The sequence below is a fragment of the Megascapheus bottae genome, chromosome 18 (assembly GCF_031878675.1).
Source record: "Megascapheus bottae isolate mThoBot1 chromosome 18, mThoBot2.hap1, whole genome shotgun sequence".
In the NCBI taxonomy this organism is placed as follows: Eukaryota; Metazoa; Chordata; class Mammalia; order Rodentia; family Geomyidae; genus Megascapheus; species Megascapheus bottae.
The window spans coordinates 16,453,911-16,469,770 of NC_143526.1; the positions used below are offsets into that span (position 1 = coordinate 16,453,911).

At 39.5% G+C, this 15,860-nt stretch overlaps 1 protein-coding gene across 1 annotated transcript in view; it reads right to left on the reverse strand.

Moving 5' to 3' along the window:
• The window catches only part of Pcsk2 (proprotein convertase subtilisin/kexin type 2), a 250,074-nt gene that overhangs the window by 211,975 nt on the left and 22,239 nt on the right, over positions 1 to 15,860 (reverse strand). Inside the window, exon 2 of the mRNA XM_090351960.1 lies at positions 5,507 to 5,611. Within this exon, the coding sequence (XP_090208086.1) occupies positions 5,507 to 5,611 (105 nt within the window). The remainder of the gene's footprint in view (positions 1 to 5,506; positions 5,612 to 15,860) is intronic.

A 15,860-nucleotide genomic window follows, 5' to 3' on the forward strand; every position in this document is an offset into this window, starting at 1 on the left:
AATTTTCATGTTTTAGCACTGAAATGATGATAATCAGCAATGTGCTAGCCTTTTTAGAGAGGGGAAAGACAAGTGAATATTTTTAAAATAGTTTGCATGCTGATGAACAAAGGCAAACATATTGAAAGTAGCACTTTTTTTTCTTGAGAATAAAAATAAATTGCTAAAGAATGGCCTATAGACACAAGAAGAAATGCTTGATATCTCTGGCCGTAGAAGAAATGCAAATCAAAACAACTCTGAGATTCCACCTCACTCCAGTTAGAATAGCCATGATCAAGAAATCTAATAACAACAGATGCTGGAGGGGATGTGGCCACGAGGGATCACTACCGCACTGTTGGTGGGAGTGTAAACTTGTTCAACCACTGTGGAAACCTCTATGGAGGTTTCTCAAAAGACTAAACATAGAGCTCCCCTATGACCCAGCAGTTCTGTTACTTGGCATTTACCCAATAGTCCAGAAAGAAGAACATACTAAATCCACTAGCACAACAATGTTCATTGCAACACTATTTATCATAGCAAAGACATGGAACCAACTGAGATGCCCCTCAATAGATGATTGGATCAACAAGATGTGGTATGTATGTATGTATGTATGTATGTATGTATATGTATGTATGTATGTATTTTTGCCAGTCCTGGGCTTGAGCTCAGGGCCTGAGCACTGTCCTTAGGCTTTCCTCAAGGCTAGTGTTCTACCCTGAACCACCGCACCACTTCTGGATTTTCTATATATGTGGTACTGAGGACTTGAACCTGGGTCTTCCTGCATGCTAGCCAAGCACTCTTACCACTAGGACAAACTCCCAGCCCAAGATGTGGTATTTTTTCATATATTTTTTATTGTAATTAATAGAAGGGTTACATTATATTTGCCAGATAGGAGGTACATTAATTCACATACATTGATACCCTTTCCAAGATCTGGTATTTCTACAAAATGGAATTTTATACTGCCATCAGAAAGAATGACATTGTCCCATTTGTAAGGAAATGGAAAGACTTGGAAAAAATCATATTAAGTCAAATAAGCCAGACACAAAGGAACATAGGCTCAATGGTTTCCCTCATTTGTAATAATTAGTACAAACCTTGGACTGTCCTAGCAGAGGATTACAATAGCACAATACCTAGATACATAAGGCTATATAGGATGAGACTAAATGAAAGGACCTCCAAGATTTGAAAACAAGAGCCATACACTGTGTGATATTTGTTCTTAATGTACTATGTTATTTCTCATCTCTTTTGTTGTCCCTTATTTATCTCATATTGTTTCAGTATCTTACCTTTTTCTCTGGTATATTGTATATTTGTTTATTTGAAATAGGAAAGAGAAAGGGTGAAAAGATGAGGGAGGGGTGGGAGGAAGGAAGTGGGGATAAAAACATGAGAAAGGGGAATCAATGTATGTGAAGTAATGCACCTTCTATCTGGCAATTATGACTGTAACTTCTATTAATTACAAAAAAATTGTTAAGTAAGGCATAGAAATCCTTAGAAATTCCACTCTGAAACCAAAAGCAGAAAAAAATTATGTTTTTATTACTTTACTTTTTTTGTTTATTTCTTGTGTTGGTAGCAGGTCATGTTGGTTTCTTTGACTAAAAAGCTACATGGGTAGACTAAGCCCTGAGAGCCTGTGGCAGTTCATAAAATTCTCCTTGTCCTCCTCATCCACCTCCTCATCCACCTCCTCCTCCTCCTCCCAATTCCTTCTTCTTCTTCTTGTTCTTCTTCTTCTTGTTCTTCTTCTTCTTGTTCTTCTTCTTCTTGTTCTTCTTCTTCTTGTTCTTCTTCTTCTTGTTCTTCTTCTTCTTCTTCCTCTTCTTCTTCCTCCTCCTCCTCCTCCCCTCCCCCTCTCTTCTCCTCTCCCTCTCTGCTCCTCCTCCTCCTCCTCGTCCTCCTCGTCCTCCTCGTCCTCCTCCTCTTCATCTTCCTCTTCTTCTTCTTCTTCTTCTTCTTCTTCTTCTTCTTCTTCTTCTTCTTCTTCTTCTTCTTCTTCTTCTTCCTCCTCCTCCTCCTCTTCTTCCTCTTCTTCCTCTTCTTCTTCCTCCTCTTCTCTCTTCTCTCTTCTCTCTTCTCTCTTCTTCTTCTTCTTCTTCTTCTTCTTCTTCTTCTTCTTCTTCTTCTTCTTCTTCTTCTTCTTCTTCTTCCTCCTCCTCCTCTTCTTCCTCTTCTTCCTCTTCTTCTTCCTCCTCTTCTCTCTTCTCTCTTCTTCTTCTTCTTCTTCTTCTTCTTCTTCTTCTTCTTCTTCTTCTTCTTCTTCTTCTTCTTCTTCCTCTTCCTCTTCTTCTTCCTCCCCCTCCTCCCCTCCCCCTTCCCCTTCTCTTCCTCCCCTCCCCCTCTCTTCTCCTCTTCCTCCCCTCCCCCTCTCTTCTCCTCTCCTCCTCACCTCCCCCTCCTCCTCCTCCTCCTCCTCCTCTTCTTCTTCTTCTTCTTCTTCTTCTTCTTCTTCTTCTTCTTCTTCTTCTTCTTCTTCTTCTTCTTCTTCTTCTTCCTCCTCTTCTTCTTCTTCTTCCTCTTCTTCTTCCTCCTCTTCTCTCTTCCTCTTCCTCTTCCTCCTCCTCCTCCTCCTCCTCCTCCTCCTCCTCCTCCTCCTCCTCCTCCTCCTCCTCCTCTTCTTCTTCTTCTTCTTCTTCTTCTTCTTCTTCTTCTTCTTCTTCTTCTTCTTCTTCTTCTTCTTCTGCTTCTCCTTCTCCTTCTCCTCCTCCTCCTCCTCCTCCTCCTCCTCCTCCTCCTCCTCCTCCTCCTCCTCCTTTGTTGGTCATGGGGCTTGAACTCTGGGCCTGGGCACTGTCCTTGAGCTCTTCAGGTCAAGGCTAGTTGAGCCACAGCACCACTTCCAATCCTGTACTTGTGTACAGGAATCCTGCACAGGATTCCCAGGGTCCCTGGGATCTGTACTTCCCTTTGTGATCCTATAACAGTAATTAAAGAGACCAGGAAAATGTAGGGGTACAGGAAAGAAAAGACAGCTGGAGCTGCATGCACAGATAGAATTGGGAGCCCTAAATTGATATATACCAACACTAGACATATTTGAATTTTGTTTAAGGTCTATAAACCTGCAGGGAAGAATCTTTATATTGCTGCTGTTACACCATGCATAGTCAATGCTATTTGTTCCACAATAGTTAACCACTATTCATCTGCTATATGTAGATGCCAAATTTAAGAACACACTGGAGGAAAGATTGAAGCCTTCATCTAACATTTGGGAATAAATTAGTTGTACTAATAGTTTTATTGAAACACATTTTGTAATGAATTATGAGGTTTTGAATTTATTGATGTTCTTTTTTATTGTCAAGGTGATGAATACAAGGGTTACAGTTACTTTCATGAGGCAGTGGGTACATTACTTCTTGAACACTGATACTTTTCTTAACATGAGTTTGTTACTGACATCATCGATAACATTTAGGGCTTTGGAGAGGGGTAGATGGCTACCTCTGGCTGGCACAGGCAACGGTCACCAGGACCTTTCTAATGGCTAATGTAAAGGTACGTTTTGAGTGATGAAATGTATATTTTTAGAAAAAAATGTGATTCAAATGATCAGTGTTCAATCTCTTCTTACCCAGCCTATTCCCTTCTCTTTCCAAAATATCTCTATTCAAACAGCATTTCGATATCATCTCAAGAAGTGCTGCAATAGAGAAATCTTAGCTTAATGGTCCCACAGGGTCTGATTAGCCCATATAATGCCATTTATTTTTAAAGCTTCGAGCTTCAGTTCTGTTTCCCAGAGTAAGACTTTTCTGCATTTCTTTTCTTCTGCCTCAACTTATTTGTGCTTCTTTCTGTCTGATCTTAGGAAATTGCCTTTAATGAAGAGAGATCAGTGGAACTTCTAAGAAATTGTCTCAATAAAAGGAAGACAATTGGCTATAAAGGGCAAGACCATGGGAGCAAGGTTAAAATGCAGATATAGACCGTGTCATGATCACCAGGGTACTCTTTGCCTAGTGGGGACCACTTCAGATTCACAAATGAGACAAGAGGCCTGTCCAATGGTTGTTAAAGGGTATCACCAAGCAATGAGTTGGCACAGCCATGGCTATTATCTACAGTTAATGGTGCTGACTTCTACAAGAGAGCCTTAAAGTGCTTCATATTGGCTGGCAGCTCAGGCTACTGAGTCTTAATTCACAAACAATGATTAAGTGGCTTCATAGAGCATAAAGTCTACCATTCTAGGACATATGAAAAGACCTGAGTTGGAAGGTTAAAGAAAATTGACTGTGGCTTCTCAGTTGGTGATCTGTTGGTGAGCCTTTAATATCCAGTTAAAGCCCAAATTAAAGCCAGACAAATATTCACATGAAAAGGTCCCACAAGAATGAATGTCTAGGCCAGGAGTTTGGCCTAGTGGTTAAAGTGCTTGCTTAGCATGCATGAAGACCCGGGTTCGATTCCTCGGTACCACATACATAGAAAAAAGCCGGAAGTGGTGGTGAGGCTCAAGTGGTAGAGCTCAAGCCCAGGACTGGCAAAAAAAAAAAAAAAGAATGAATGTTTAGATTCATTCTCTCAAAGGGGGAACTTAAGCTAATCACTAACTCACGTATCTGATCCACTTTTTTAAATCTAGGGAAGAAATTACCCTGTTTTCATTGCATAAAAAAACAACTTGCCTTAATGGTGCTATTTTCCCCCTTGGTCGTCTTGCATGTAAGAAACTAGAGTCTATCCAATAGCATGCGTGTGCAGATACACAGGGAGGTTGGAAGACTGGAAGTTGGAGGGCTCAGATATGATCAATTTACTTATTCTGAAAAGCAGGAAGCTGACATATTTGCCTAGGAGAAACTTGCATTAACCTTGTTGAAGGGAGTAGAAAATGAGACCATGAGTCTAAGAATGAGGTAACAATTGGAGAGGAAAACTTAAGTGTTATGGGTATCACAAATGATGGCCAGTTTGGTGACATGAGAAAACACAGGATGAGAAAGTTGACTAATGCACCTCCTCCTGTGCTAACAAGGCTTCTAAGATTGAGAAAGTTGAGATGGCCTCCTGGCTTCAGCCATGAATGGCTAATGAAGAGCCCACTGCCTGTTATGAGATAGTCCCTGATTGGTCCACTTTACTTTCCCATTCATGAAACAGAAATGGAAACCTCCTCAGAGCATATGGACAGACCAGAGGAAACCTTTCATAAAAATGTCTCATTAACTCTTGATGTCCTCCTATCTACTGATAATATGCCAGAACAGGCTCCTGAGCAAGCCAAAGGCCTCACACAATAACCCAGAGGAAAACAGCATTGAAGGGGTAATAACTTTTGGGTTTAGGACTAATTACTAGGCACAAGATGGAGGAGCAGAAAATCCCCAGTGTCACTCTGCATAAAGATCCTTTTGACCTATCACAACACATTAGACACCTTGACTTTAAAACCCTCTGCCTTCTCCCACAGCATGTGGTAGGCTGAATGAGAATGAGCTCAGCTGTAATAGTGGAGACTGAGAGGCAGATTTCTGGGGTAACTCACCCTAGGGTCTCTTTCCAGCTGTTGCTTGTGGTGTAGGCTGCGTCTCCTTTTGGCCTTTGCAAGGCCATTGTGATAAAAGTGGTACAGGCCATCTGCAAAGGGGAGCTGTGGAAAGTCAAACAGACAAAATGGTTAACTTCTCAATTGTCCCAGGATAGGGACACCTAAGCTGAGGTTGCATGAACTCAAGGCCTACGGATGTAATGTGAAAAAACCATTGGCAAGACTAAACACAGAGCTCCCCTATGACCAGCAATCTCACTTGGCATTTATCTGAACAATCACAAATAAGGCCATATTAAAGCAACCAACACAACCATATTCATTCCAGCATTGTTTATCATAGGTAAGATATGGAACCAACCCAGATGCCCCTCAGTAGGTGAATGCATCAGGAAAATGTGATATTTATACACAATGGAATTCTATGCTTCCACCAGAAAGAATGGCATTGCGCCATTCCTAAGGAAATGGAAAGACTTGGAAAAATCATATTAAGTGAAGTAAGCCAGACCCAAAGAAACATAGGCTCTATGATTTCCCTAATTTGTAATAATTAGTATATGTCTAAGATAGTTTTAGTTGAGAAACATAATAACACAATAGCTTTGCATATATGACTATATAAAATAATGCTAATAAAATGAACTCTAAGATATGAAAACCAGAGGGATTTTTTGGGTGTGTGTGGTTGCTGGTTTTTTTCAGTGTAACATCAGTTATTTCTCCCCCCGCCATCATCTTCCCTCTGGTTTATTCTCTGTGATCACTGTCTTTGATTTCACTATCCTTTGTCTTGTAAGTTTATCTGATTTGAGGAAGGGAAGAGGAAACTGCAGAAACAATGGGACAAAGTGTGAACTAATGTACAAGTGATACTTACTAGACACTGTTAGAAATGAACTTTACAACTTGCAGAGAGGAGGTGGGTGGAGGGAAACTGGGAGAAAATAAGGGAGAGGTAACACTGAAAAGAAATGTACTCATTACCTTACTTATGTAACTGTAATCCCTCTGTACATCACCTTTACAATAAAAAGAAAAAGGAAAAGAGAAGGCCATTCACAAGTCTGTTAAACTTCGTCCTCTACTTCTTAATCTCTGTGTTTTGTCCCTTCCTTTGCCTTTGCTTACCTGGGAAATGCCTTTGTATTTTAACTTTTTTTTTTTGCCAGTCCTGAGCTCAGGGCTTGAAAACTGTCCTTGGACTTTCTCAAGGCTAGAGCTCTACCACTTGAGCCTCAGCACCACTTCCAGCTTTTTTCTATATACATGGTACTGAGGAATCGAACTCAGGTCTTCGTGCATGCTAGGCAAGCACTGTACTATAACACTAGCTCAAACTCCTGGCCCCTTTAACTTTTAAAATATCATATGGATTATCTAATCTGTCTCAAGCTTTCTCTGTGGCTTGTTGGTGTCTTTTACAGACTGGAGAAAGTGGAACCATTTGAATCTGGTATATAACTTTTGGATGTCAAGTTTCCCTTTACCTTCCTACTACAAGGATGCTTGGAATCAGGTATGAATGTCAGAACCAGTAGAGAGAAAGCACAACATTCAGAGCTTCTCTTTGGCACAGGGATTCCAGGAATCTTGGAGGGCATAAAGAAGACTGTCGTCTGTTCTGTGATAACAGGTAACTTAGACAAGAATCTTGACTTGGAATCTGGACACAGCTTATGTCTGTTATCACCTAACAAAGTGACCTTGGACAAGTCACTCTCCAGGCTTCTTTTACTCTTTGTACTGAGGTGAAGCCTTGAAGTTTCCAGCTCTCTGGCTTTTCTCCACATGTTTTCATATAGGGGAAGAGATGCAATTTGCAGTTCTTAACATAGTTTATTAATTTATTTCAATACTTGAAAATGATGAGAAAATAGTGTGCATGTATACATTTTCCAGAAAGGAAACATATGGTTTTCCATGTGATTCTTGAAGGAGTCTCTGGGCAAAAAAGTGTTTGACTACTCAAAGTATTTGTTGTTGAACTTTACTTGTGTGTATATGTTTAGCAGGAAAAGGAGTGGGAAATATAACTTTTCAAATTAAGTTGGGGCTCTTTTTAAGATTCTTTTTTTGGTGATACTAATTCTTGAAAAAATTCCAGGTGTTGTTTTTGCTGATCCTAAAATTAAAATAGAAATCAAAGAATCCAGAAAAAACTAAATAATCTTGTAAAAAGAACAAATTGGAAGACTCAAACTGTTTTTGATTTGAAAGCTTACTACACAGCTATAATACTCTAGGTAGTTTGAAACTACCATATATGCAGATATATGTATTTATATATGCATATATGTATTCATACACAGACAGGCTTAATCCCAGCCTTAGCCACATAGCAAGAGTGTATCACAAAAGCAAACAAATGATTGACACTTCGGGTCATCCTAGTTCAGGTTTTCAATCCATAGATGAGAATGTTTCTGGACAATTCCAGAGTCCAATCATTTCTGTTACATTTTAGCTGTTGAGTCTCCCTCACAGATCCCTATCCATTATGGGTAACAGACAAGTCATCTTCTCTGTGCTGTCTGAATTTCTAATCTCTGAATTGAGGATCAGTAATTTAGGATTAGTAATTTTTACCATGACTGTTGGTTTTTACCACTAAACTTGGGATTGATTTGTTACTTAACAATGAGCAATAAGGAGTAAATTGCTAACTGATTTTAAAAAAGGTTTTATTTCCTCAGTTTTCAGAACAGCTGGAAACTGTACAATATCAGTTGTCAATCTGTCACTAAGCCAGAGCAGCTCAGAGAGTTGCCATCCAGGAGTATCCTTGGAACAAGGGGAAACCCTGGGGTCATATCAGCATCTAAAGATGGACTTAAAGGACAGAGCCAATTCTGCCTGGAGATAGTGTATAATGTAAGTCCTTTAGAACATTGCAGCTTTTGTCATTTGATTCCCTGTCATTAAAACCCACATTCTCGAGGGCAAACGTAACATAAATATTTAATGTGAATTTTCTGGGCTGAATGGTTCTCCAGTACCTTTTCTACTTAACCTCATTAAATGCCTAAGGTAATGTTAAGGTTTGATTTTAAAAATAGAGGAGGGAAGGAAGAAAATATAAGTATATTTTCTTTTATTTTTCAAGCATTTATGCCTTTGGCCACCGTTAGAAGGCACCAAGGTAGAGTTTTCTTTTCTATGAAGGAGGAAATTGTAGATGTGAGCATTTCAACACCAGGATGGAACTTGGAGTTAAGAGCCAGTGGGCTTTGAGAAACATATCTATCGTTATTCTGGTGCCTTTTTCTTTTTTTCTTTTTTAAAAGAACTGAGTTAGAAGTTAAATTTGAATGGAAGCAGTGAGAGGCTTCTTAGTAGAGGAAGTAACAGTGGAAGTTGAATAGTGGAAGTTATGTAACAATAGTAGGTAGGAAGAATATTAATGGATGCTGAAATTAGTAGGTGAAATAAAATAAGAAATAACAGGTGAAAAGTAACAACCATCCCATTAAAAGATGGGCCAAAGTCTTAAAGAGAGTCTTCTCTGAAGAAGAAACAAAAATGGCCTAAAGACACATGAAGAAATGTTCGACATCTCTGGTTATAAAACAAATGCAAAATCAAAACAACTCTAAGATTCCACCTCACTCCAGTTAGAATGGCCAGGATCAAGAAAACTAATAACAACAGATGCTGGAGGGGATGTGGCCAGGAGGGATCACTACTACATTGTTGGTGGGAGTGTAAACTCATTCAACCACTATGGAAAGCAGTATGGCAGTTCCTCAAAAGACTAAACATAGAGCTCTCCTATGACCTAGAAATTGCACTACTTGGCATTTACCCAACCATCCAGAAACAAGGACATACTAAATCCACTAGAACAATGATGCTCATTGCAGCACTATTCACCATAGCAAAGATATGGAACCAACCTAGATGTCCCTCAGTTGATGAGTGGATCAACAAGTTGTGGTATTTGTATACAATGGAATTCTATGCTGCTGTCAGAAAGAATGACAAACCCCATTTGTTAGGAAATGGAAAGACTTAGAAAAAATCATATTAAGTGAAGTAAGCCAGACTCAAAGGAACATAGGCTCAATGGTTTCCCTCATTCGTCATAATCAGTAGAAACCTTGGGCTCTACTAGCAGAGATCTGCAATAGAGCAAAATCTTGATACATAAGGCCATATAGTATGAAGCTAATTGAAAGGACCTCCAGGATATTGAAACAAAAGCCATATAACGAATGATTGTTGTCCTTAATGTACTGTGTTGTCTCTCATCTCCTTTGCTGTCCCTTGGTTATCTCATATTGTTACAGTATCTCACTTTGTTATTTGATATATTGGATATATTTGTATTTGGTTATTTGAAATTGGATAAGGAAGGGGGGAAAACAAGATGAGGGGTGGAGGTGGGGGGGAGGGAAATGGGGACGAAGACATGAGAAAGGGTATCAATGTATGTGAATTAATGCACCTTCTATCTGGCAAATATAATTTAACCTTTCTATTAATTACAATAAAAGATATGGAAAAAATTAAAAAAAGAAATAACAGGTGATTGTTTTATTCCTCAGAATGACCCTGGCAGAGACCACCAAGTGACCTAAGTTAACTTTATCCACAATGAGATGCTTCAAAATCATATGCCTCATGATACAATGCTCTGTAAAGACAACTTCCCTAGGGTAATTTTTTTGACAAAATCAAGCAATATGTGTTCCACAAGGTGGAAACACTAGACAAACCCATAACTAGCCAGTGCTCCTTAAAGTTGTCATGCTCATAAAAGATCAGGAAGGACTGCGGAGCAGTTCCAAATGGGAGGAAATTGTCTTTGTCTTCTCCTAAGAAGACATGACAATTAAATACATACAATGCACATCCTGGATTGGGTCCTAGATCAGATAATAAGAAGATAGTGGGATAATTGGCCAGTTTGGATAAGGTCTGTAGGTTACTTAGTAGTATTGTAACAATGTTTATTTCCTGGCTTTGATAATTTTACTAAGGTTATATAAAAGCTTAATTTGCAGGAAGCTGGATTAAAGACATACAGTATTGCTGTGTTGCTTTTTTCAAAAGTAATATTTACATATTTTATTATTTTCAAGTTGTGACACAAAAGGGTTTCAGTTCAATGTGTCAGTTTGTAAGTACAACACATCTTGACTAAAGTCATTCCTTTCCACATCCTCCATCTTTCCCAAAAGTTTTCTTTTTTCTGCTTATTTATTTTTTATTTATTTATTTTTATTGTGATTAATAGAAGGGTTACATTATATTCACCAGATAAAAAAGTATTGAGTCTTATATATAGAGATATAACATCAAGACTTCTACTTTAAATATTTTAAAGTGTAGAGTTTAATGTTAAGTACATTCACATGGTGCATCATTAGTATCCAAGACAGGCATGGTGATACACAGTTCTAATCCCAAGTACTCTGGGGACAGAATGGTGAGGCTAGCTTGGGCTACATGAGAATTCAAAGTGAGGTTGAACTATTTCTATTGAGACTGTCTCAATACAATGCAAAAATTCGAGTACTTTAATACTCTTATAAATGGAATCAACATACTTGACCTTTTTTGTCTGGTTTATTTCACTTCAGCATAATTTGTTTAGGTTTGGGCATTTTCTAGCATGTATCAGATTTCCTTCCTTCTTAGGCCAGACTAGTTAGTACTCCTCTGTATATATAGACCCCATCTTATTTATCTCTTCATTCACTTGGCTTGCTTCAAACATGTTGGCTGCTAGGAAGAATGCTGCTATGTCTGTGACTTCATCTGTACTATTTTTGCAGCATTTGAAAAGTATACAATCATTTCCAAGTTCCAAGACAAAAGTGTAAAAACATTGTAATATTTAATTTTGAATGTCTTCCAGAGGCTATTCAAATCACGGGTCCTATCACTTCTGCTTGTTACATACTAAGGTGGCTTTCCACAGTTGGGTTACTTGAGTGAGGCTATTGCTCGAATGGTTGAGAAGCCCCGGGGGTCCTCCTTAAGCTATCAGTCGTCATGACGAACAGTCATGTGTCACCTTCATAATGTATTACACATCATAAAAATACCCACCTTACCATCTTACAGACATCCCCATATGTCCAACTCACAGTTTCATGGTTCACCAACTTAGTCTCAATGAGTGATTGCCTAGGTCTTGACTGGGCTGCCTGCCTCTTGCATTTATTTTTGGCCAGCTGTGGTTCACTGAGTTCATGTTACCTCTCCCTGTCAGTTGGGGAATCTTAGTTCTTTTCCCTCACTTCTCTGTTACCTAGAACAAGCTTAATCTCCTGGATGGGGCATGGTTTTGCTAAGTAAGTCCAATAGTGCGTGAAATTAAATGGTAAGCACAAGGCCTCTTGAGATACCAGCATGGAACTGGTGCACCAGCAGTTCTACTTTATCCTTTTGGTCAAAGCAAGTAGGCGACTAAATTCAGAGTACAGGAAAGGCCCATAAATGTCCAGCTCAGCCACAAAGAGATTGGTGATTGTGAACAGCAATAAAATCAGCTCACCATGCTTAGATCAGGAAACTCACAGTGAGGATGCTGCATAGATTCCTTCCACACATGCTCGAAGACATGCTACCATCAGCTCTGGAACACTGATGGATATCCCACACCAAGACTGCTACGTTTGCTTGATGAAACGACTGACACACGAGGGAAATCATCCTCAGGATAAGGTGACAAAGCAGTGTTGCTAATTTCTAATAGAAAAACAAGCCTACAGAAGAGGTCCAGCGTCCAATCCACATGATCACAATGGACTAAGGAGTTGGCACACATCACCTCACAAGAGAGCTCATGGCCATTGTGTCAGGGGGAGGGGCATAAATAACTAAACGTTAGGAGGTAACAGTGGTTTAGAGGGGTTCCTTTAGAACCTAAGTCTGGTGGACTCTAAAGCCCATGGTTTTTCTATTTTTCTCTCTTCTGTGTGTTCCTTTCTTCATAATGACTTATCTCCATCCAGGTTGATCAGAGCATGAGTCCTGCATGTTCTGACTCCTGGCCACTACTGATTTCCTTGGATTATGTACAAAGGAAGTTGACCTGAGTAAGAATTCAGAAGCATACTGGTCAGTTTGAATGTCAACGACAGAGCAAAGAGAGAGAAAAGAACAAATTTCAGAGCAATTTGGGTTTGGTCAACAACGAAGTTTTGATTAGTTCAAATTAAATAGGTTAATAATCTATTTCCTTCATAGAAAATATATTTTTTAATCAAGCACTTATTTATCAACTATGAGACTTCTGCTGTCATCTAGGACAAGTCTAATGGATAGGTGGCCTTAAGTTATCAAGGGTATTCTATATTCCTCGGGTCCTCTCTGGCTTGCATCTCTCCCCTTCTCCATGGGGTAGGCTATGACAGCAGAGTGGAGGAGCCACACATTCAGACATTCTCTGTATACCCTGCATTTGCTAGCCTACCCTTAAATCAAGAACCAGCAGTCCCTCTTGGTGGTAATTTCTTTCATCATCTGTCTTGTTTTGCATTCATTGGCAACTTGCTAATTTGACTATACCTTGGTCATTTCCACCAGAGCCATTCTAGTCCACAGCTTACTGGACTACATACATACTTTTTAGTAAGGAAGTATTTTTACTTGAAGAATATTCATGCTTAAGGTTGCTTTCCTATGCAGTAATAGAGATCAGAAGAATTTTAAGATGAAAAAAGGAAGACAATTGAGCTACTGGCATGGTGCCTAAATCTTTGTCTTTCAAAATTATCATGGAATGCTAAGGAGAATGTTACTTCAGGGATAGAGCTGAGGATGACTAGACCATGAACTTTGTGAGACAGGGCCTATTTTGCAAATTGGTGTCTGATATGGAGTATGGGTTACAAATATTTCTTGAGTAAGTAAAAATGTAAGTAACTAGATAGTTGCATTGTGCAATGTAGATGACTAAAATTCTTTGGATTTGACATCTTCTGTGCCTAGATAAAATAGTGAATGCTTTCAGAATATTGGTAATTTTTATTAAAACATTAAGTACCAAAGTGTAAGCATTTAAGTAAAAAAATAGAGGCAGGGCTTATGATTGATTGAAGGGTATATGCTCTACCTCAAGACAAACAGATCAACAATTCTTTGTAGGCTGAACAGTCTGGTACTCTATGAAGCACCTGGAAATAAGACACATCCAAAAGAGATTTGTGGTTACAAAGAACCCATGAGATGGAACTAGGAGTAAAAATATCCTCTGATCCAACTGATTATGGACACAAGGACGACTGTTACTTTTGCCTAATAGTCTCAAGGTCTCAGAGCTGTCCAGCTATGAGAAAAGAGAGAGATTAACCATCCCCTTTGTGAGTTATGTTATTTTTAGGGTTCAGGTTATCTCTAAATGATAAATGAGGAAAAAAGGTGGGAAGTGATGTCACAAGTATGAAATTACATGGTGCCATCATCATAAGCAAGTTGTTGTTTTGGAAGTTTGAATAATCGACAAAGGCACTGAAGTTGGCCAAGTCACAAGTCAGTATTAAATGTGGTCAAGGAGGTTCTATTGCCCTATTACATTCCAATGGACAATAGGACTGGATCTCTCTCTCTCTCTCTCTCTCTCTCTCTCTCTCTCTCTCTCTCTCTCTCTCTCTCTCTCTCTCTATCTCTCTCTCTCTCTCTCTCTCTCTGTATATATATATAATCTCACATATATATCTATATTTTTAACTTTGTATCTATGACAGGAATGACACCAAGGACAAATTGCATATTAAAATGTCAACCTTTACTGGGCACTGGTGGCTCATGCCTGCAATTTTAACTTAGGAGGCTGAGATTACAGTTTGAAGCCACCCTGGGTGGGAAAGTCCATGGGACCCTTATCCCTAATAAACTACACAGAAAAAGCCACAAGTGGTACTGTGGATCAAGTGGCAGAGTGCTAGCCTTGAGCAAGAGAAGCTCAAGGGCAGAGCCCAGGCCCAGAGTTTAAGACCCAGGATCAGGAAAAGAAAAGATATCAACCTCAGTCTCACTGGAACAAAATCACTGAGACTACAGAAATGGTTATGAAGGAAGAAAGTATGGTTCTAGAAAAGAAAGCTTATTGTACTTTCAAGAGATAAAGGCTGGAATGCCATGCAGAATTTGAAAACCATAGTGCTTTCAGGGAAAAGGATACTCCTATAATATTCACCTGTGTTAGTGGCAGGTAGTGATGTTGTGATGTTTAGTAGAATCTAGTTACCTTCTGTTCTATTCTTTATATTATTTTTTTGCAACATGCTGTATATTTTTTTAAAGGTGCCAGTGGCTCATGCCTGTAATACTAGCCACTCAGGAGGCTAAGATCTGAGGATCCTGGTTCACAAGCTAGCCTTGGGAGGAAAGATGAGACTACCCCTCCTCCCAAATAAAACTCTTCAGCAAAAGAAGCTCAGAGACAGTGTTCAATTCCTGAGTTCAGGTCCTAGGAGTGGTACGCACACATGCACACCACACACACACACACACACACACACACACACACACACACACACTTGACATGCATAAAATGTATTTTAATCCTATAAAATAAAAGTAAGTGCAATTCTTAGCGTCTCAGCATTTTTCCGCTTGAAAAATTCATTCAAGAGTATCCATCACTGTGTCTCATTTCACCGAGCTCATGCAAGTGAGAATTTGATGATTTAGACTAGCCTCAAGTGTTTCTCTTGAGGAAGGAAATGTCTTTATATTCCTGAGAATCCAGAGGTGTTTGTAGGGCCCTGAGACCATTGATGCCTACAGAATAACAACAACAACAAATGTCTGTTCTTCTTGGGAAGAATTGATATCAGCTATAAGAGAAACAAAGGAAAAGAGAGAGGAGCTGGCAAGAGATACGAAGCTGGGCGTGAGAGGACCACCACTGAAATTCAGCGGTGAGGTGACTCAGAACTTTAGAAAGCATGCCTGGGCCACATTTAGATGCCCTGGGTAACCCTAACACCACCAGAGGTGATGTGCATCCTCATCACAAAAGCCTTGGATGAGTGCTGAGGGCTTTGATGGGATGGAGAAGTCAGGTTTCACCCTTGAGTCACTGTCCTGGGGAGTGGAGCTGCATGTGTAGGCTAAAGGAGGAATATGTTACCTGGAAATTGATAAAGGAATAAAATGGGGACCTAGTCTCCATCCTCAGAGTTTTGTAGGGCTACTGGAAAGAGTATAGGGCCCTCACAGGCATGTGTAGAATTCCGCATGGGTGACAATCCGATCTTAAGGGTCCAAGTGTTTCTAGTTCACATCTGGATGATACAGAGAGAAAAGTGATGCTCAGAGACCTATATGATTTTGTTTCATGCATACTTCTATGCAGTGGCAGAAGTGGGACAGAACCTCATGGAGGCTGAAG